General features: G+C 39.6%; 2 protein-coding genes and 4 non-coding genes across 6 annotated transcripts; 5 read left to right on the top strand and 1 right to left on the bottom strand.

Annotated features, from left to right (window-relative positions):
- The first annotated feature begins 89 nt into the window (after positions 1–89).
- Positions 90–222, top strand: LOC119785765. Its single transcript, XR_005281092.1, has one exon. It is a non-coding gene; the product is annotated as a small nucleolar RNA SNORA18 (small nucleolar RNA).
- A 220-nt stretch (positions 223–442) lies between these two features.
- On the top strand, positions 443–580 carry LOC119785763. Its single transcript, XR_005281090.1, has one exon. It is a non-coding gene; the product is annotated as a small nucleolar RNA SNORA8 (small nucleolar RNA).
- A 209-nt stretch (positions 581–789) lies between these two features.
- Positions 790–925, top strand: LOC119785764. The gene has a single exon (XR_005281091.1). It is a non-coding gene; the product is annotated as a small nucleolar RNA SNORA8 (small nucleolar RNA).
- A 1008-nt stretch (positions 926–1933) lies between these two features.
- aamdc (adipogenesis associated, Mth938 domain containing) lies at positions 1934–7299 on the top strand. The gene is made up of 4 exons (XM_038288491.1): positions 1934–2091; positions 5683–5826; positions 5902–5997; positions 6824–7299. Exons 2-4 carry the CDS (start codon positions 5695–5697, stop codon positions 6962–6964), a joined length of 369 nt encoding a protein of 122 aa, XP_038144419.1. The 5' UTR covers positions 1934–2091; positions 5683–5694; the 3' UTR covers positions 6965–7299.
- Positions 4397–4587, top strand: LOC119785769. The gene has a single exon (XR_005281095.1). It is a non-coding gene; the product is annotated as a U2 spliceosomal RNA (small nuclear RNA).
- ints4 (integrator complex subunit 4) lies at positions 6676–22351 on the bottom strand. Its single transcript, XM_038288490.1, has 24 exons — positions 22223–22351; positions 21157–21351; positions 20939–21056; positions 20744–20850; positions 20527–20641; positions 18230–18315; positions 18052–18102; positions 17110–17198; positions 16869–16989; positions 16668–16739; positions 16414–16588; positions 16022–16227; positions 15802–15944; positions 13239–13354; positions 12866–12999; positions 12199–12365; positions 10456–10549; positions 10300–10380; positions 10087–10217; positions 9955–10014; positions 9640–9799; positions 9424–9567; positions 7759–7879; positions 6676–7682 (listed from the first exon to the last, which is right to left on the bottom strand). Exons 1-24 carry the CDS (start codon positions 22274–22276, stop codon positions 7492–7494), a joined length of 2931 nt encoding a protein of 976 aa, XP_038144418.1. The 5' UTR covers positions 22277–22351; the 3' UTR covers positions 6676–7491.
- Between the last annotated feature and the right edge of the window lie 598 nt (positions 22352–22949).

Genomic DNA, 22949 nt, shown 5'->3' with positions numbered 1-22949 from the left:
TACTTTTTAGGCCGGTTAGTGGCTCTGAAATCGGTCAGTTCCTTTTAACGTCTATGTGAATTTCTGTTCCTTGATGTCTCTGTCTGGGTTCTGAGGTCTATCCCGATGGACCCCTCACAGTGGGGCCTTGTCGTTGGAAATGCCTCAAAGAGCAAATCTGTAGCTATGCTTTACCCAAGTGTTCTCTGCTGTGAGCATTATGGGATACAGCTGCAAACACCTGCCTGTATTGAGCTGTATTCATTGGCTTATTTTCCCAGCATCGGCTATGAGCTTCGGTAAATAAAAGGCCTTCCCAATTTTCTTTTTCTGAATTTTTTTCAGATTGCATATCTGCTTGCTGTCAGATAAACATGTCCAACTTCAGAGTGCTACTTGGTCTGCATCGTGGTGCCAGGATGACTTGGTATGTAGAAATTGGTCAAAGTGGATTTTAAACTGAAGCACTGTGTGGTATCTGCAGCCAGCTGCTTCACCAGCTGGTATGTTCAAAAGTCAGTGCTAAAGTAGCTCAGCTTCTGGCATCGTTGGTCTCTATGCTGCCTGTGTGTGGAGTCCTGGTATTTTAGCTGAAACATGTTCATCTCTGATGGCCAATAAAGACTTCAGAGGTTTTTGCTTAATGGGTGGGTCCCTTTGTTTGGTGATGAGAACAAATCCATGGCAGAGTTTAATTGTGCTTTTTCCTGTTCAGCATTTGGATGTAGCAGCTGCCTGAGTCGTAGAAGCTTGGGGTGTTAAGGTGAGATTTTTTTTTTTATTGTATGTGTTGGTGGGGAAGATTTCTTCAGCACTGTGGTATCTGCAGCCAGCATGTTTCATCAGCTGGCTGTTTAAATGACTGTGCAAGAGAAATTCAGCATAAGGCATTGTTGGTCTCCCTGCTGCTCATGTTTGGAGTCCTGGTATAATGTCTGAAACAAGCTGTCTGGAAAAGGACAGATAAAAAAAAAATTGATTTATTTTTCTGACAGTGGGTGTATTTGTGTTTTTCCAGGGTCCAGCTGAAGCAGATTGCCTGAGACTGATGCATGGTGACTCTTCGTCTGCATCTGAGGTCAGTTTTTCACCTGAAATCTAATGACTATATCCCCCTACTGATTTATCCCCATTTCCTAAATTAAGTCTTTACCTTGTATGCAAAAGTAGATTTTTTTTTTTTTTTTTTTCATAAACTGTTTTTATGTTTGGTGTTTAAAAGTAGAATGTGAAGCTTTTCTGTATGTTTGGTCATATACCAAGGCTTTCAGGATCTCATCTTCCTGCTTTGCTGTGGACTTGACCAGAAATTAAACCATCCCAGTAGGCCTCTGCAGCAGTGTTTGTAGAGAACCTATTGGGAACATGTAAAAGTGAATTAACTGTCCTAAAGTGTTACATCAACAGTACAATTGTCTGTCTAAATGCTGAACTTTCTGTTTATATTTCAGATGCAGACTGAGACAGATGCTGACCAGCTGATGGATGTTGGTGCTCAAATGTTCAGTTTTAATTTCAGAATCAAATGATGACACATTTTTTGTAAACTTGATTTTATAGGGGTTATCCTTTCCTGTACCATAACTAATAAAATTCTAAAGCCTATTCTGTTCTCTCATTTTGTAATTATTTTTCATGTGTTTTCTTGCTTTTGAGTTTAAAAGTGAAACTGGAAGCTAATTGTGGATGTCTCATCCTTAGTTAAAGCAATACTATATGTTGGAATTTAGGGATGTTTTGTTCCATGTGGTACGCCATGAGCAATATGAACTTGAACCACATGGTTTAATTAACAATGTTGAATCCTATAAAGATATCTGACTTGGCTTGTAAAGGAAAGTGCAGTTTAACAAGTGCAACTAAATGGAGTTTACACTAATGCGGTACATGTCCCTTATTTGGTAGACAATTGGAGGAAACTGGGAACAGTTGCCTTGGTTAGTTCCCCTTCCGTCCACAAGGGGGCGCAGGCTCTCCACGAATAGAGCAGATGGCCATGTTGCTCTTAAAGATAAGGAAACCAGGCTAATTGGGGATTTAACTTGGGGTTGTTTACAACTGGATGTTTTTACGAAGGTGTTCCTCTTAACCACAACTTCAGAGCGTTAAAAGGTGAGTTTAGGACACGAGTTTGTAGATTATTTTTAAGGGTGTCTGCATTCCGCTGCTTGGTTCCGCTCTGTGGTTCAAAACCAGAGTGCTCGATGTAGTAAAGTTTTTAAACCTCTATTTAGATCAGCATTGGATGCCAAGAACCTCTAAGATTACCACACAGAGACCTTCCTGTGGCTATAATTATTTATGGGAAACTAATGTGGCTGATTTCATAACTTAAGGAACAGTGGGACATTTTCCTTTAAAACGTGTCGTTCTAAATGCGTGAGAAGTCTTAAAATGGTAATTTTACCGTTGTAATTGGGTTTTAGAGTTGTGTGGCTAAACGGTTGACTGAACTAAAGTAAATGGCATTGATCATGGAAGGTTTTTTTTTTTTTTTTTGCAGTTTCACATGTTTTACGGCAAGCTGTTGCCATGGTATATGGAGAAAGTTACTTTTCACTGCATTCCAGCAGACACATTTCAGAGCAGAAAAATCTGTTTTCAAGACCAAATCTAAATGTTTAAAACAATTTATACTGCACTTTCCATCAAAAGATCTCAAAGAACTACAGGTAAAAAGAGAAAAGCATGAAAAAGATTTTTAAGAAGGGAAAACTTCTAAAGGGGACCAAAAGCTTTGCTGAAAATTTTTTAGGCCTTTAAGAGGTCTGAAATTTTCTGCATTTGTGGTTGACATCATGTAGAACAAATTTAATGCAATGAAACCTGCTTTTTCCAGAATGGCTTTATTACTGCTGTTCAAATAAGACATTTAAAAAAACAACTTTGAGTCATGTTTCAGCTGATGCAGCTTGGTCTGTGCTCTACTCACCCAATTTTAGTTTATATATTCAGAAACTAGATGGTGTTAGCTTTCACATGTAATTTGGGCTTACAGTTCCTAAGTTATTTGCTTTTCCATTTGGGTATGCAAAATAGGCTTTTACCCTTGATTTTTGTCCTTTCAATATTAATAAGTATGTAAAATAAATTAAACCATTACTATTTAATTTTCCTGATTTCATCTTGATATTTCTCTTTTTATACATGAGCTGGGAACGTCCCCAGATGTGGTTTCAGAAATCTGGTCACCATTGTTGCACATACATTTTCAGCTAAATAAGGCAAATTTACATTTACGTCATCAACAATCATTATGTACATTAAAAAAAAAACATACGTGTGAAAAAACTAATTAGAAATGTAAGAACTATAATTTTGGGATTTTTGCGCCTAATGAAAGCCAGTTGGACTGATGGGAACTGGTCGCCATCTTTAATAAGACCAGTTGAGGATACAGTGAGGCGTTGGTGAGTTTTCTTAACAAACTTTTTATGTATTTTTGTTGATGTTGAAACATGGTTTGAAGTTTATGAGAAGTTAAAACAACAAAATTGGTTTACGTTTCGTTTTCTACTAATGCATCATAGCTATTTATTAGTTGCTCGTAGCAGTCTGCAGACGCATGCTATTTTCTTCCTCGGCTGTATCGTCTTTTTATTCATTTTTCTGCAAACCCCGTTACCAAATACCCTTTAGTTGCAATAAAATACTAATCATTGATTTTTATTGGTATTTTTTATATTCAGTGTGTGAGTAAAGTGTTTTCATTTAGACCAAAAAGAAAAAAAAAAGATTTGCATTCAGTGTCGCTAACTGGATGATTTGGCTGGTCAAAGTGGTAACACTGGTTAATTGAAGTTCTGTATGTGGTATTCTGTCATAAGTAAACCTAAATCGTAGTTTTGCTATTGTTCTCAAATTCTTTCTTCTTGTTTTTTTTTTTTTTTCTTTTCGGTTAATTTGTTACATTTCTATCGGTGTGTTTGTTTTGTTAAACGTGTCTGAAGGAAAAGGACAGTAATAACTGCAGTTACGTCTCTCGTCCTCCAGAGGCTGCTCTAGCCGTTGTTGTGTTTTTGCCGTCAAAGCTTTCATTCTAATCTATGAACGATTCTAACTCTTAAAACACAGACAAGAAGAGGATTGTACACAATAACATTTCTAGTTTAGTATAAAAGTGTATGTCTTGGAAAATGGTGGTTTATTCACTTATTTTTGCTTTTCGGCTTCCTATTGGTTTAAAGCCGAACATGTGACCAGAAATAAGCCGACGTGCTTATCTTATGTTGTCCTTTTTAGTCTAATGTGGCTTATGAACGTAGAATTAGAGCTTCATAACAATGTAGTTTGTTAGTAATCGCCCTCGTTTGCCGTTGCTGCTGGTTTTATTAGTTAAAGTATCTAAATGGTTTCGAACCATGATTTAAAATGAGGTGTAGTAGATTCATATGGTTTCCTCAGACCCATTTAGGTTATCGCTTCTCGGCCTTTTGGCTAAGATCAAGTGTAGTATCTGTTCTTATCAGTTTAATATCTGATACGTCCCCTACCCGGGGACCATATATTAAATTGATTTTTGGAACAGGGAGATGGAATAGGGGCTTGCTCCGTCCACTCCACGCATCGACCTGGTATTGCAGTACTTCCAGGAATGGTGCACTCCCCTCTACCTGTTAAAAACAAATGTAAGAAATGGATTTTATTGTTTTTGAAATGTTGTAGATTATGCAGGGTATGAGATTATGAATTTATCATCCATAAGTGACTTGGAAGGATTTTTACTGACATATTGCTGTTTTATTCTTAGTTTCTATGTTTAATGTAATGTCTATAGTTTATAGTTGTTCTTTCTACTTATTGACCTTAACACCTTTCTATAGTTTATTTGTAATCTTTCTACTTACCTTAACGCCTTTCTCTAAAATAGCGGTGGCACTTACGAAACTGCAAATCAATGAGCCAATTTGGCACAATTGACCAAAACTCGACACCTTTATCAACGTATTTTATAGTTTTGAATGGTAGCATCTGCTGGATGGCTATGAGAACTATATTACACTGGGTTTCCTAATGTCTGCATTATTTCGCGACTGAACTCGTTTGTTCCATAATAATTGTATTGATAATAATAGGCTATAAATTAATATTTAGAAGAAAAAAATATCTGACCTATGAAGCTGCAATATGATAAACAGCCCTTCTAAAGCATAACAGCTATGGGACAGTGTGGTCCTGTCACTATGCCTCTAAATTATAATGCGTCCGGGCTTATCTTAGAAAATTAAAAACAATCTACTGGACTTTGTTTCCAAGTTTGAAGAGGTTTTGCTTCCCATCCAGGAAGCTTTTTCAATTAAAATGTCAGGAATAGTGTTGAGTTCGAGGTTTTATACAGTAGCCCAACGAATCCTTGTTTTTGTTTGGCTTTGTGTGATGTAACGAGGCCTGGCTTGCAGCGGTCACATGATTGGGGTGCGCTTGAAACACCTCTCAGCGAGACACCTGTTTTATGAAGGTGGGAGCTGTGGCGAATGACTCAAGCTTAACATTGCTACTTTAAAGGTTATTTTCTAATTTGCTCAAAGTCTGAGTTACTTTATGCATCCGCAGCTTTTCTTCAACAGCTGCTTTCAGAAGAACATGGGAAGTCCTAAAATTCAGAGGTTGAATGCAAATGTTTCCTCTTTGATTGTAAGACAGGTTTGTTTGTCAGTCACGCCGTTTAATAGAATAATCTCTTGTCTCCTGGCTGCGCTTCAGCCTTGAAAATCCATGTCCTCTCCTGAAATATCCTCCCTCTCCTGGGGCCTGATGAAGGTGAAGGGATGCTCCTCCAGCTACAAGGACTGTAAGGTCTGGCCTGGAGGCAGTCGGGCCTGGGACTGGAGGGAGACAGGGACTAATGTAAGGAAAACCAGAACAACTGTACGCTGCTAGAAGTGGTGAAAAAGCCTCCTTAAAATGTTATTTTCCTCTTAGCACTACCCCGGGGTGCAACCGGCTGATGTGGAAGAAGTTCTGAAGAAGGGAATAGAGCTGCTGGTCATTGGAAGAGGCATGAGTGAAGCTCTACAGGTAAAAACATCTACAAGAATAAAGGTCCGTTCTTTTAACAAAACCAGACCTGTGAACACCACAAACACGTCTACAACGGCTTTAAGCCAATTGTAATGGTGGCTGGCGGTTCAGTCCTCCTCCTCCCAGATGAAACAGCAGGCTGGTGTTCATGGAAAATGCCCAGAACACCTGAACCCCACCTGTGCAGAGGCTCTAGGCATTTTCCACTCTGACCAAAAATAAAACTTGGCTCTAACACCATCTGCTAGTTTTTTGCTATTTAAAATAATATTTTGAGGAAAGTCGATTCCGTGTTTTCTTTGAAGTGTGCATGCAGCTCTCAATTTGCACCCATTTTTTATTGTGCACTTTATTAGGACTAAAAGTTTGGAAATTTTTTTGAAAAGTCAGAGTTTTGCTGCAATATTTGTTGAAAGATTAACTGTCTGAAAACATGTCAATAAAGATGCCAGACAATTGCTTTCTGACTTCAAGCATGAAAGATGAGTGATTTGTCTAGTGCTCATAACTTTCACCACAAGATGGTGCTGTTGTGTTCAGTAGCTCCTTGGAAATGTTCCAAAGCAAACCTTGGTGATATTAGCATTTACATATATGCTGAAACAAATTATGTCTTGTTGTAAAATATCTGTTAGCATCTAGTAAAGTCAGTAGAACCAAAGTGAAACAACAGCAGTGTGTCGATGGATTTATTTGCTGCAATATTTGAGCCGCAGAAGCCAAAAGAAATCAAAATAACCAGGATACTATATATTAATAGGATGTGTGGAGCTGAGCTGTGGTGTTAGAAAGATGAACATTACTTCCTGTTTCCTCTTCTCAGGTCCCGTCTACCACTCTGGACTTTTTGAAGCAGAAAGGCATTGAAGTCAAAGTTCTCCAGACTCAGAAGGCTGTGGAAGAATACAACAGACTGGCTGCCGAAGGTGCCAAGGTGGGCGGCGTCTTCCATTCGACCTGCTGAAGGGTCCTTCCCTCACCTCACCCAGCAGATTCCTCCTTACTGTAGACATATGTGGTGAGGCTGAAACGCCAAACCTTGCTGTTTGAATGATCTTTATTTTAGCTCCTCTGTAAACTTAGGAGAAAGCAGGAAAACATGAAGCCCTGAAACCATCTGGTGCTTCAGGCTTCTAAAAAGGAAATCATTTATAACAACCAATAGCAGCTCCAGTGTCTAAATCAGGTCCTATTTCTGTGTTTTATTTAAATAAGAGTTACAATGTTTAATAGAAATTAAGATTTGTGCCTTAGATTGTCTTTGTGTTTTTAGATGCATTAAAATAATTCTATGTTGAACTCTGGTGTCTTTCACTCCAAGTTCCCAGGACTACATAAGTCCGTACAAATGTTGTGAAGTGTATGATTTTGAGTGAAATTGTATTTCTGATGTTTAATAACAAATTAAATGAAGATTGGTTCCAAAAACAGGCTGCAAAGACACATTTCCATCTGCTTTTTAAAACGTTCAGGTTTGAAGTCTCATGGCTGTTATCGGCGGGCAGGTTTGGGCATGATATAAACTTTGACAGGCTTGCTGAAGGGAATCGTTCCTTCGACGGCGGCCTCTGCTGGTGGGAGGCCGTCGATGCTGTCGCTCCATCCTGACTTAATGCTTGAAGAGGGAGAGGATGAAGAGGAGCTGTAGGCCAGCAGGAGGCGCACCTCAACCTGTGATGGCTCTGGGTCAGGCAAAGACAACCTCAAGTTAGAATGAGGTGCTTTAAACATAAGTGTTTGTGTGTTTGCTGCACTGACCTGTCCAGGCCGTGTGGGAGAGGTAAACCTGGGTGATGAGCCGGTGTCTGTTCAGCCCAGGCTTTCTGAAGTCCGCAGGTTTGGGATGGATCACATGACTTTGACCGTCTGGATACAGGACCTTTAAACGGTCAGGAGTATTTATCAAAGAGCAGGTTATATTCTGGATTTCCAAGATGAAAGTTTAAATTTACAAGATCAACAGGAGTCACGAAGCTGAGGAACCTCACACACAAAGGTTTCTGGAGAAAAAGTGAGGATTGCTGAACTCAGCAACAGCAATGAAAGCTATAAACTTATTTTAATAGGATGCTTTAAAAGAAGAAAAAATTAAAACATTAAAAGTTTAAAAAAATAAATTCCTAGTGCTCATCTGTAAAACTTTAATTTCTAATAGTATAACAAATCAAACTTAGTTGATTTAGTTTCAGTCCCATCACCTGCAAAAATCAACAAAAACCCTACAATGTAATTTTATTCATTTATATAGCACATTTTTAAAACAAAAGCCACCATATGTCAAACGAAACTACAGTAGAAACCTAAATTTAACACATTTGCTGATTCCCACATTCACCTGTAACTGGGAATGAATCCCAGCTCGAGCTGCTAGAATAAGTTTTCCTGTTGGTAAGATAACACCAGAGTCCATTTCTGCATCTGAGCCATGACTTTTAATACCTTACTGCTATTAAAGGAACAGTACCAAAGAATTTCTGCTTGAAATGTTTCTAATAAACTAAGGCCCCGTCCACACGAAGTCAAAACGAACACGAAACGCTAATATTTTCCAGAACGTTTGTCTTAAAGACGGAGACGTAAAATAAATGTGATCGACCACATGAATGCATGAAAACGCTGCAAAATGTATGCCAGGCCTGTAAGTTGCGCTGTGGTGCCAAAGCAAAAATAGGTGAAAACAGGCAATGAAATGTTGGGCATGCGCAGTAATATTTATACAACAACCAAACCGGAAAACCGGAAAATGGCCCTGCAGGTCCATTTTCGTGGTTCAGTCAAATTCAGGTGCTGAACTATGTCGTTGATATTGCTCTGTTCTTCCTGGAGAAATTCCAGAAGAAGAAGATTGTGTTGTAAGCCCGACAGCAGGGTGAGTAGCATGAGCAGCAACCATTCAACACAGTACGGCGCATGCGTGTTTAGAGGCGACGCTATGACGCATGTATGTAAGAAAAAAAATGCAGTCAGAGCTTACAGATGGAAACGCGAAAAAGGTGTTTCAAAATCTTCCCACTCTGAAGGCTTAATAAAAAAAAAAAATGTTTACAGACCCCCCGAAACGCCGGCTTCGTTGGTGAAAAATTAGTGAATTTAGGCCAGGGTTTGACTTCGTGTGGACGGGGCCTAAGGTTGCCGTCGCCAGAGCTCATTTGTTTTATTGTTCTTTGCAGAGAAACATACTGATAAATCATAAAATAGGTCAAATCTAAATGCTTATTTAAAATCAGCTGTTTATTTGCTTTGGGTTTTATTTTACACCCCATTTATATCCAGTTTGGATCTGTTTTATGAGCCTGGATCAGAACATTATCAGCCATAAGTGTAGGTTACAGAAATGTACTTATGGGTTGGTAATCATAATAATCAGCATAAGTGTTTAGATTTCCGGAGATGTGCAGCCGGTTTGGTATTAATGAGGCTCACCTGTACTTTAACTTTGTCCTGCGGTTCCTGGACGTGTTCTAACGTGGCATCGATGTCCAGCGCCACCACCAGACCGGTTGTGAACCTCAGCGGGTTATCCGACTCCCCTGTTGGCTCTATGATTGTGGCCGATGCTCGATGGATCTGTTACAAAAGTCAATATTAGCTGTTTTCTGCCGTAGAAACTCCCAGATACATCATCTGCTTTTCTTTGACCTGTTCAGGGAGTCTGAGCTGCAGCAGGCCGCTCTGTCTGAGGCTGCTCTGCAGGATCTTCACCAGTTCCACAGGTTTACAGGACAGGAGGCGGGGCATTAGCTCCAACAGTTTGTCCACAAAACCATCCTGGAGGTGGGGCAGCTCTGTCAGGAACATCCTGAGGGAGCAGAAAACACATCAACCCCTGATTTACTCGCTTTTTGTTTTTTATTCCCGACAGAAAACTTTCTAATCTTGAGATGACTGAAAAACAACGACTTTTAAAAAAAAAGATAAAAGGACAAATAATACGGTAATAGAAACAAATATTACCTCTGAAAACTTTCAATCTCCTGCAAAAACTTCTCACAGCTGCTGATGAGAAGATCCAACCTAAGGAGAACAGAGAGCTGGGTAAATAATCTGAACTAATGGGGGCTGATGGCTGGAAGTTTATGGACCCACCCTGGTCTGGTGCGAGCCGTCAGAATGAGCTGCAGCGCTTTAGCCTGAAGGCGAACATGATGTATGGTAGCCACCTGCCTGCTCTCCAAACCGCTGTACAGAAACTCCAGCTTGTATGTTTCCTCTAAAATCTGCAGTTAAAATAAATCAAAACAGACTCCAGCTGTGCTCTGATGCCATCGTTTGTATTTGTATGCATGTTGGCGTATTTACCTGCTGAGCTGCAGCTGTGGCTGTGACGTTTTGTTTGAGGCAGAGGGGGACGGCCATGTTCCACAGCTTCTCCTGCAGGGCCTGAACAAAAAGGTTTCTTATGTTTTCTATTCTGACGCCAGGAATCCGAAGCTGAAAAAGGCCTGAAACTCGTACCTTCATGAGCAGCAGCTGGCAGCGCAAATATGTAGCACAGAAATCAGCTGCTCCAGCAAGCTCAGTCTGCAGCTCGCCCAGCCGCTGCAGATCTCTGGCAAAAAAAAACAACAAATGTTCGCATTAATTTAACGTATTCAGCCGGATGAGGAGTTTGTTATTTGTTTTTCTTTTCAATCCTGCATATATTTTTCCTTAGAGGATCTCAGATTCACAGTAGAGTCTGTTCAGGCTGTTCATGCTAACTAAAGCAAAATTAAGACTAATAAATCCCAATCCTGTCTTGTTTAAAGAAATCTGTGCAGACAAGGATTAAAAAAAATGTTATGAATAGAAAAGGATCGCAGCTTACTCAGTCCTAAACAGACTTAGACCATAAGACTGCCCCCACCTTTAGACCATAGAAACGGCCTAAGTAATATAACAGTTTTCTTAAAGCTACACACCCATTTAGACCCAGTTTCACTTCAAATAAATGTATATAATAAATACATGCATCTGCAATACCTTACATTTTTAACTTGATGGAGATAATTAAACTTGGTAGAATTAAATAAATATTTGGAGCAAACATCTCCATCACACTTTACCTCTACCAGAACAATAATATGAACATGCTAATAGTGCTACGTTAGCATGGCTATGTGGCGTTGGATGGTAAAAATTAGTTGAATAAATTACCCATATTCAAAGAGGTATATAGGAAAAAATGCAATCTTCAGTTACACCTGTTACAATTATTACATATTTAAACAATTAAACTAATATTTAAATTGATTTAATTGAAATTTCAGTTTATTTTGTTGCAATTTCAATTGAATTTTCTATGCTGAACCGTTATAAATAAGTTGTTTTCATAACATTTTCCTCCATTAATTGTTAACTGTCGTATGGGGAGGATCAGTCATTCAGTAGAAAACAGCAAAAAATAAAATATAAATTTTTATTGATACCACAAGTGTATAACAAAATTGAAGAAAGTCATCTGGTCAGTGCTTACAGAAATAAGTCGATCATATATATTGTGGAAAAATGAAAGCAGTGCGTTCAGAAGAACCAAAGAAAACACATTATTGCATCTCCTGTTTCATTCTGTTTGTATTGAGTTTGTCTCTTCCTGAGGAATGGAAACTGTTGCTGATTCTGCTTGGCCTTGCTTTAAATCATCTTTTTTTTTTTTTTACAGTGTCCAGTCGGGCAATGTGGCAATAAGAATAATTGTCTTTATTCCAAAAGGAGCCCAACATATTTTACTTTCACAAGTGGAGCAGTAAGGCTATCGCCATAGTGTTCCGCTTGATTTATGCATATAAATTGCTTTTATATAATTATGCAGGGAGTTTTACAGATTATATGGACACTGCAATGTAGGTAGAACAGAAAAGGAAAAACAGGAGAAAAAAGGAGAAAAGATGAGAGCTTTAAATTATCTTTAACATCTGCTTGAGGATAACAGCTCAGACTGAGTGTAACCCAGGTAAGAAGAGTCCTTTAGGGTGTTATGGGCGGACAGAAATCTTCAGGGCTGCATTAATGACCACCTGAAACCAATTCCTCCTCAATAGAGGGATGCTGACACTTCATTTCACCAAAGCAAACTGTTGCACATGGAACCTGTTTTAACTGAAAGTCCAAGTTTTTTTCTAAGAAAGTTTTTTTTAACCATGTGCAAAAAAAGTAAACCAGGGAATAAAACCTATTCAGCCTCTTTAAATTGTGGGGCTGCAGTTGAATCCAGTTTACCGTATTGTGAAGTTCAGCAGGTCCTGAGCTCCAGGTGTCTCCAGGTTCTGGATGGTGCTGACCCTGTTAAGACTCTGCTGCAGGAAGAGTTTGGCCGACTCCACCGAACCAGAACCGCAGCCAGGGTCCACAGAGTCTAGGCTGTAGACCTGCTTCCTGCCCGGCAGCTGAAACACACAACAGTTACAGGAAAGGCCACAGTTAGCTTCACCTCTCAGTACTGGTGGCAATTCAGCAAAAAAAAAGGGAAAAAAAGTTGAATCATTTATGCATCCAAGACTTTATGTGAGGTAAAAATCCTAGAGTTTTCTCATTTTGGTGCAGTTTGCATACATGCTATTCATTTCAAATCAAAGGGGGATTTATAAACCATTATTCGCCAACAAAACATTGACTGATCACTGAATCTAATATGAAAGTGTTCTTCAGGATCACTTTAATAAATAATGTCCCTTTGATAAAACTGAGCCTAAATAAAGAGTTCAGAAGGATGAATAAAAATCAGTTAAAGGTAACTTACACCTGACCTATGGGGATTAAAGGCCTTATTTACAATAAAAAAAATCGTATTTAAATCTAACTTAAAGTGAGTTGATAATTGAGACAGTTGCTGAACAAATCCAGTAAGTAGGCCATTTTTCATTATATACAAGGTGTCGGTTCTCACTCTGAGTGGGGGCACAAGGTGCGACAGGCTGTCCCTCAGGTAGGCGTAGTGCCTGAAGGTGTGGTCTGAGAAAAGTGCTGGCATGGTGGGACATGATTTGGCAGCATTGAACACCAAAACCAGAACCGCAATGTCTGAGATCAATTAAATGAGTTAAGAGAGAAAAAGCAATATCATAACAAACAGCAAAGATTATCAATTCTTTCACAAAAACCAGCATAAAAAAATACTTCTGTTGATGCAGCAAGTATGCAGCAGTATTGTATAAAATATTTGAACAGAGCCTAACAAATAACTTAAGGGATGGTTAAAGCATTGTTACTCAAAGCCTTTTCTTTCTAGAGGAATCGTTTTTTTGCAGAATGAAAGATACAGGCTGGGTCGTCCATGTCAGGCTCCGGGGTGTCAAAATACGGGTGTGTGCTGAGTAGTTCAGGAACCAGCGGTAACACAAGGGTTGGGTGGCGTGAACCCAGAAACTTCAAACATCTGAGAGAAGGAAAGCAGATTAAAAACAAAAAAAAAGTTAAGCCAAATGCAATCATGGACCTGAACATATTGCAGAATTGATTTAAAATGACTAGGGTTTGCAAAGGTTCACTCAAGGAAACATTGACTTACTTTCCAGAAATTACAAACTACTCTCTTAATTGCAGCTCTATCCAAAGGTTAAAGCTGAATGTGTCCTAAAATTAAAAATTAACTTTCTAAAAGTAACTCAATATTTTATGTAAAACAGTTCATAACTTCTAGCAAGTAGCAAATAAGTTCTATTAAAGCAATCTACTGAAGAAGCATAAAAATACATGATCTTGAAAAGTAAACTGCTAGTTCAAGATATGTAAGAAAGAAACATGCTAGTCCAACTACGTCATTAATATATTTCCAAAAGTAACATGTATGTTTGCTGACAGTAGTCAGTAATGTCCAAAAAATACCTTGTAAAATATTCTGAAAGTAATTTTGTTTAAGTAAACTGCAACTTCCAAACAGGTTTTAGATGGGGACCTGTATAAATCTAGATTGTAGAAATGTAGATTGTAACACCTGTGAATGTAATCTTTAACATATCTGAATGTTGTTAACACATTTTTTTGGAAGCTTTTTTGACATCTAAGCGTAGCCTGTAACACCTGTGAGCGTAGCCTGTAACACCTGTGAGGGTAGCCTGTAACACCTATAAACATATCCTGTAACACCAGTGAACGTAGCCTGTAACACAAGGTAACGTACCCTGTAACACTAGTGAATGCAGCCCGTAACACCAGTGAATGCAGGCTGTAACACCAGTGAATGTAGCCTGTAACACCAGGGAAAGTAGCGTGTAACAACTATGAATGCAGCCTGTAACAACTGGAAAGACGCATTAATCATATGTGAACGTAGCCTGTAACACCAGTGAAAGTAGCGTGAAACGACTATGAATGTATCCTGTAACAACTGTGAAAGTAGCCTTAATCATCTTTTAACATAGCCGGTAACAACCATGAACACCCCCATTTATACTTGTGAAGGTAGCCTGTAACACCTGTGAACATAGCCTGTAACAACCGTGAACGTAGCCCGTAACACCTGTGAACGTAGCCCGTAACACCTGTGAACGTCGCCCATAACACCTGTGAACATCGCCCATAAAACCTGTGAACGTAGCCCGTTACACCTGTGAACGTAGCCCGTTACACCTATAAACATATCCTGTAAAACCAGTGAATGTAGCCTGTAACACAAGGTAACATACCCTGTAACACAAAGTAACATACCCTATAACACAAGGTAACGTACCCTGTAACACACGGCAGCGTACCCTGTAACACAAGGTAGCGTACCCTGTAACACTAGTGAATGCCGCCTGTAACACCAGTGAATGCTGCCTGTAACACCAGTGAAGGCAGCCTGTAACAGCAGTGAAGGCAGCCTGTAACACCAGTGAAGGCAGCCTGTAACACCAGTGAATGTAGCCTGTAACACCAGTGAATGTAGCCTGTAACACCAGTGAATGTAGCCTGTAACACCAGGGAAAGTAGAGTGTAACAACTATGAATGCAGCCTGTAACAACTGGAAGGACGCCTTAATCATATTTGAACGTAGCCTGTAACACCAGTGAAAGTAGCGTGAAACGACTATGAATGTACCCTGTAACAACTGTGAAAGTAGCCTTAATCATCTGTTAACATAGCCTGTAACAACCATGAGCACCCCCATTTATACTTGTGAAGGTAGCCTGTAACGCCAGTCAACATAGCCTGTAACAACCGTGAACATAGCCCATAACACCTGTGAATGTAGCCCGTAACAACTGTGAACGTCGCCCTTAACACCTGTGAACGTCGCCCTTAACACCTGTGAACGTCGCCCGTTAAACCTGTGAACGTAGCCCATTACACCTGTGAACGTAGCCCATTACACCTGTGAACGTAGCCCATTACACCTGTGAACGTAGCCCATAACACCTGTGAACGTAACCTGTTACACATGTGAAACATAGCCTGCTACGCATGTCAATATAACCCGTAACCGCAATTTTTTTACATATATAATAATAATCTGCATCACTTGTGAATGAACCCTTTAAGACCTGTGGATGTAACCTTTAACATATTTGAGTAGAACTTGTAACATATATGAACAAAACCTTCAATTTCCATTTAAGCTATTTTGTAAAAGCAATCAAACTTTTAGGAATGCTCTAAAAAGCAACTTGCAAGGGTAAAACAGGGTAAAAGGAACCTTTTGGGGTAAATTTTCTAAATAAAAATCTTATGAAATGAAAGTAAATTTCTGAAAATTAAAATGTAAACTCTAAAAGGATTACCTGAAAATTATGTTTTTTATTGCTTAGAAAATAATGTTTACATAGCAAAATTAAGGACAAATATTTTTCCTAAACCTGCCAGTTGAAGCCAATTTTTTGATTACATAAAGCATAAGCTCTTACTTCCAAACAGAGTTGCGGTCAGTGGGATACTTGTTGAGATTCTTCAGCAGGTCCAACAGAGCCAGCTGGATACACTCCTTAGTGGAGACATTGGTGTAACAGAGCAGCTCATGGAGAGCCTCCCTAATGTCCCGAGACGAGTCCTGGATACAAACACCAACTTTATCAGCATCCTTACACAGATCTAAAAAGGTTTTCAGCTACATAGAATTAAACCTACCTCCAGTACAGCCAGCACGGTGTCCAGCTGATCCTCTCTGAGTGTTATGTGTGTAGAGATTTCTCTTAGAACGTGGATGGACTGCAGCCTCACCTCCTCGATCTCATCGTTAAACATGTCGACGAGGAAATCCAGACACTTCTCAGCAAAGCTGGGCGACGAGCGAGCCAGTTGGCAGAGAGCCTCAACTGCAGCAATACGCACCTCTGAAGTACAATAGAAGAGAAAACGATGAAAAAAAACAGACAAGCCAGAATGACAAATATGTACAAAACAATGAAAAGAGAAAAAGAAAAAACAAGTCAATCATCAGAAAAGCAAGTTCAACCTGATAAAATTAGATTTGAGTTATGGGTAAAACAACAATTTAATGTAGCAGCAGCTTCTTTTACCAAACATCTCGTCCTCCAGGCCATGGACGAAGGCTCCACAGGCCCCCGAGGCGATCAGGTTGACAGTGTTGGTGTCTAGTTTCTCTTTGGGAGCATCGTCAGCCCACTTCCTGCCCGAGGAGAACTCTCCAGATGCAAAAAGCTCTTTGGCTCGTTCATGGGCTGTGCGCTTTCTCTGAACACAAAAACATAGAAAGTCTAAGAGACACACTGAATGTATAATTGTAAAAGCAGAGAACGTCTGCAGAACTCACCCTGAGATCCGACATGAGCTTCTTATCTAAAGTTTGCTCCAGAAAGTGAGGGCTGACCTGCAGCATCGAACCCTGATAGACAGAAAGTAAACATCCACTTTTACAACGCAGCCCTCTACAGGAAGAGAGCCATTTGTTTCTAGACTGAACTACAAGAATTTGCATCCATGACAGTAGAAGGTATCATTCTGATGCTCTCACCAGGGTCTTGGCGGCCTGCACCCGAACCATCCATGAGCCATCGCTGACCATGTGACTAATTTTCCCAAACGCGTCATCCACCAGCCGAATCTCCTCATTGGATGATGGGATGGGCACAATGCTGACAACGAGAGCCACATTTATGTGTATTTTCATTTGATACGTTAACATTCTTAGTGATGTGGATATGGAGCAATCCTTAAGGTTTCATTAAATAAACCCTGAACCTGTTCATTCTTACCTTTCTGGGTACAGTTGGCTGAGCACCCAAACAATCTGAACAGCAGCAGAGCGGACCTGTTCGTAGTCATCAGATAGCAGCCTGCAGGCCTGTAAACACATAGAGAAAATCTTCTTTATCACCATCTGTAACTATTAAAAGGTTTTATCCCAGTGGAAGCTGTGATATCTGGAGCAAAAATTATTCCAGAATTACAAAAAATGCTGAAAAGCCTAAAATCTTGGTCTGTATAAACCGTGAGAAAACATATTTGACACAGATTTGATTCTTAGTACATCCTTTTTCAAATCAAGAAAACAAACAAACAAGAATAGCAGTATTTAGTAAATCAGTTTTGTTATAGAACGCAATATTCATGCCTGCGCAATCTTTGTCATTAGTCGCCACTGTCGGTAGTGACAGCTTATGGCGACAGCAAATCCCATGATGTTTTGTGAGAAGAGCTCTTTGCACAAAGCATTCAAGGTTATATCTGCGTCTTCTGAGGCCTTTCTTTTCTTCTCATACACTTCATAGACACTTTTTCTCTTACGACACTCGGCCTTTTTCAAAGAACCGTAGTGAGAAAGGTGAGCTTCAATGACCGTCTGAAACCGTAGCTCACCACAGATATATGCCTGAAAGTGTGCATGCTCAGAAAAAGATAGCCAACAGGACAAGCATGTAGGACGTCCTTATGTAAATACATCACCAGAATGATTGACAATTAGGAGGGCCACTTATTTAGATGATCCACCAAGAAATAAAAGATCGTCCTCTATGCCTTTAAGTTTTCCTCCTTCCCTCACGCAATAGAAACTCTGCTGCACAGTCAGGCTCTTCTCTCCCTTCACGTAAACGTTATTAATTTGCAGCATCATTTTGAACAACCCCAAACCCGCTGCATCGACTACAGCGCTGCTAGTTAGCATTTTACATGGTTCCTGTGATCAGTGCCTGTACCTGTTCGTAAATGATCTGATGAATCTTCAATCCTCTCTCATGAAGCTGCAGCTGGAAATAAGCAGAAAATTGGACAGAAAAAAAGCTTGATTTAAACTAAAATAAGACAGTTCATTTATAATATGGGTGCTGCATTGGTTGAAGGGTGTGTTGATGTTTTTATTTTCTGTAGTCCTACCATGGCTTTAAGGGCTGCAGTGCGGACTCTGGGGTCCTGGTCTGAAAAATAATTACTGATAATACTCTGGACATCCCGAACTCCTCCTGCGGATCCATACAACAAACTAATATAAACATATAAACATGTCCATTATTTAGTTTCTTAGAGACGATTATCAAGCATTTGCTTAAGAATAACAACGATAAAACAAACTACACAAGTAAGGATTGCTTATCTTTTTCCATAAACCATGATAATGGGAACCAATGTCCATGCTCTATATTAAACATATAGTTCAGGAGGATTAAAGGCACACTATACAACATTTTTCAGTTAATTAATGTGTTCCATAACGTTTTGGATGATTAAATGAGTCATTTCAGGTTGAACAAAGGTATTCTCGGCCGCCCTGGTGGTCTGTGGGGGAAATACCGCACTTGCAACTGCAGGAGCACCGACCCGCACCCACAGGCTCAGAAGTCTCGCGAGAGTCGGTCTTGCTTTACGGCGAGAACTGCTACACGCCCCCAGTTAAAAGCATGCTCGTTGCTAGCACAGTGGCGATCTTTGTGCAGTGCTGCTTTCACACCGGACGCAGCAAAAGCAGCAAAATCGCGTCTGCTGCTTCATTTTTACTGCTTGTACCAGTTAGTTCTGACGCGCGGCTGAAGCAGCTTTGCTGCTCTGGCTGAGCGGTGCAAAAGTGTGTCTGACGCGCGTTGGGCGGAGCTTAACTATCCTTTCTCTGCCTTGCAGCTATATTTGCTGTGATCAGTGGGAATAAAGTAGTTTTAATATGTTTTTAAGTGAGAAAATACACCTGAAAACTTAATCAGTGCAGTCAGTTCATTCAGATTATCATCCTGCCTTACAATATTTTTTCTGTCGGAGCCGCTCAGACCCCCACATACCAGCGGTGCGCCGACAGTAGGGGTGGGTATTGCCAAAGAAGTCACGATTCGATTCGAATCACGATTCACAGGCCACGATGCGATTCTATCACGATGCATCACGATACTTGAAATATTGCGATGCATTGCAATATTTTCTCCTCCATGTTTTGTTTTTGAATGACTCGGCACAGTATCCCACGGCCGGAAATGCTTGTGACACAAGGCAGCGTGCGTCAACACATTTGCAGCGACATCTACTGGACTGGAAGTTGTATTACACTTGTTTTTGGCTGATGTTCGCCAACCATTCATGCAATTTTATTTATTCATTTTTTAAAATTAATAATCGATTCTTGGCATCAAGAATATTAGAATCACGATGCATCATCATCACGATTATTTTGCACACCCCTAGCCGACAGTAGGAATCCCTTCATCAGCAGCCTCTGGCCGGGTCGCCTCCTCGCGGTTCACCGCGGCAGCTGTTGGTGTTTTTCATCTAAATAATCCAAACTGCAGGCAGCAGGATAATAAAAGCGAACATATTCTGCCGGCAGATTTCTGCATTTTATTTAGGCGTCAATAAACTGTTTAAGAGGAGTGATCACAGCGCTCTGATCATCAGCGCTGTGTCTCTCTCCCTGCCAGCTCCCAGATCAGCTTCTCTGATTGGTTGACGCGGTGCGTCGAGCAGCAAAAATTAAATTTTTCCATCTCAGATGCTTAGTCATTCGTTGCGTTCGCCTGTCTGCTAAGCTCAAAAACACCGCGCCTGGCTTGACGGAGAAACCAGGAGAACAGCTGTGCATATTTACGACAGTGCACTTTTACTTTCGCCCTCTGGGGGGAGCCTCGCTGGAAAATCAACACCGGTTGCATAGTGTACCTTTAAGGTTTCCCTGCTGTTCGGACACTCAAGCTGCCGCAACCCTCCCACATCTCAACACGGTATCACAAGACACTCCTACATAGGTGTACCTGTGCCCCCCCATTTTGCTTTGAGGACTTAGCAACTGTCTCTACCTGTTTCTCTCTTTCTGTGAGGCTCAGTTTTTCCTCCTTTGTAAATAGAAGCCTAGTTAAGTTGAGTTTCTGTAGTTTTTAGTTAAGAGTTTTTCAACTGAAATGGAGCTGAATGATTTTTGTTAATAAACTCTTATATTTATAATTTAAGTTGCTGTGAATTTATTCTATATATGTACAGAGTTATCCGACCATGATCTTAGTTTATTTACACTTTAACTTGTTGTTCTAACACACAGTCAGCTGAGCGTGTTTTCAAATATTATCTGATTAAATAATATATTTACCTACCCTACTGGGGTGGGCAATAATTATATTAAAGTTGCACATGCTGTTAATTATCTAAATAAAAGTAGATTAGGTATGAAGACAAAAACTCTAAAAAGTGAAAATTCAGACCAATGGATGAACTTGGTCCTTCGCTGTCTTTAGCCAGAGGAGTGTCCACCATGCCGAGACATCCCAGGAGCTGCAGACACTTGTTTCTCACCCCGAAATATGTATCAGATAGGAGCTAACAGGAAGAAAAAAGTAAAAGCAAATGTTTAGAATTGTGCTCAGTTGCTTTTGACTGGCAAGTTCTATTGGGTCTATAAAGGCTTAATAGAAGATTCACCTTGCAGGCCACTTCTACAAGCCTCGGTCTGACTGCAGGGCTTTCTGGTAGCTGGGTTCCAACAACCAGCAAGGTGTCCAGCAGCTGAGCCAGAACCTGATGGGACTCTAAAGACAAACAGGAAAACAAAGAGTAAAATAAATGAATTAGTCAAACTATTACTAAACACCACCTGAGCAGAGTGTTTAAGCTTACTCTCATTCCCAAGTGTGTTAATGACATCATCTACAACACAGTCAGGGCTGAAACCGTTTGTTTTGGAGAGCAAACCCAGAAGAGATGCAATCTTCAACCTCACCGAGTTATCAGTCTCCTAAATAAAGAAATTAAAATAAATTTATAAGCATAATCAACTTTATATAAATCAAAATAAACTGAACTATATAACACTTAGAGGTTAATGTCACTTTTACCTTGTAATAATGCTCAAGCAGGATGCGGATCACACCCTCCACGCTCTCCGCCTCCACTGGTTTACGTGCAAACTGCAGCAGGTACTGCAGGGCATCGGTGGAGTTGGTGGCTTTACAGAGGTCAATGTGTAGGGCTGCAGATTTGCTGGGTTTGGACAGACGCAGCTTCTTGGCTGGAGCTTCTTCATGGGGAATCTACAATCACCAGAGCACTTCAAACTGATCAACACATCTCTAACTGTACTATAGTTTGTTTGCTTTTTAATACAGCATCTGTTATGATTACCTTATTAAGCCACACTGATAAAATAATATTTTACTCATATACAGCAAAAACTTAATTTTAAAAACTAAATCTGCAGAAGGTTAACAGCTGTACACATTAGATGTCAGTTCAGGGAGTTGGAAAATAAGATGTCACCATATTTAACTATATTTGTGCCAGGACAAAACAAGAACTAATAGAGGAACACAAAGAAGTGCACGATTGTGATGTTTTCCCCTTATATTTTAGTACACAACTAAAAAAATTGGCCTTTTTCATTTGTATTCAGCTGCTAACATTAGTGAACAGTCCACGCATGTGTAATTTAATGCCTAATTTAAACATTAAGCTGTTCTGTGATGGCTTAAATATTTGCTAGAGAAAAAAATAATTAATTGGTTAGAAAAGGAAAGAGTATCTGTCAAAACAGACAATGTAAACAATCAACAAGAACCCCATAATATATGTCTGTGTGCACTAACAACAAGCTAGCTCGATTTTAGTGGGTCAAATTAGCTCATCCCGGAAATCAGGCTCAAACTGCTATATTTCCTAGAAATAAAAATTCCCAAATTTACACCTGAACCGATCAAAATGTGCCCACAATGCAACGTGGATCCCGAGCCCTCTAAATGTAATTTTGGTTTTGACTGACTCTGGATGTATGCTATGATACCTTAGCTAACCAGCTAGTTATCTTGTCGGTGTTTTTTGTTTGTTTTGTTTTGTTTTTTTCCACTTTTATTCTTTCACGCTCATACTGAACAAGAAACTACAGTATACGCAATTCTTTGGACTCACCTGGACAACTCTGGAAAATTCCTCATAAACTCGTTTTTTCAAATGTGCTGCCATGTCCACAGAAAGCAGCAAGCTAACGCTTCACAACTACTGAATTGTCGCCCACCGCTTTCCGTAGGAACTCCAAACACGGTGTGACGTTCAAATAACTTTAGTAAATCATAGTTCTATACGGAAAATCCAAATAGTAAAAAAAAACGAAAATCGATATGTTTATATTTATCTCGATGTATCTTCATTGTACAATGTTGTTCAGTATCGTTGAATGTTTTAGTTAAGTTGTTTTAAACATTTTTAAATAGGGATGTCCAGTAAAATTTTAACAAAAAAGGCACTTTTTCTGCTTCACTTAAAAACTTAATATCAGCAAACTTTAGTAAAAACGAAATACATCAGAAATTAATTGTAGAACAAATAATTTCTTAAAGCTCTTTGATATGTTGTATCTGAAGTAACCTAGTGTGACTTAAATGTATCATCACACAGTAACCCATATGTATTACATGTAACTATTATATTATTACATGCACTGGGCATGTTGAAACTGGACACTTGTTGATAATTTGCAATAAAATCAATTTCAACTAATTAATCATTTTTATAGTTGATTTTCAGTGCCGTGTGTAAAAGGACCCCTTCTTCCTAAGCTAACAAAGATAGAAATATAAAGTATACGTGAAAAACTATTTTCAATTTGCCTCCAATTTTGACTTACATTTCTAATTGT

This window comes from Cyprinodon tularosa, unplaced genomic scaffold (assembly GCF_016077235.1).
Source record: "Cyprinodon tularosa strain WSP-4 unplaced genomic scaffold, ASM1607723v1 ctg257, whole genome shotgun sequence".
Taxonomy (NCBI): Eukaryota; Metazoa; Chordata; class Actinopteri; order Cyprinodontiformes; family Cyprinodontidae; genus Cyprinodon; species Cyprinodon tularosa.
Note: the sequence above shows the minus strand (reverse complement) of the source record. Positions and strands in the feature narration are given on the sequence as shown.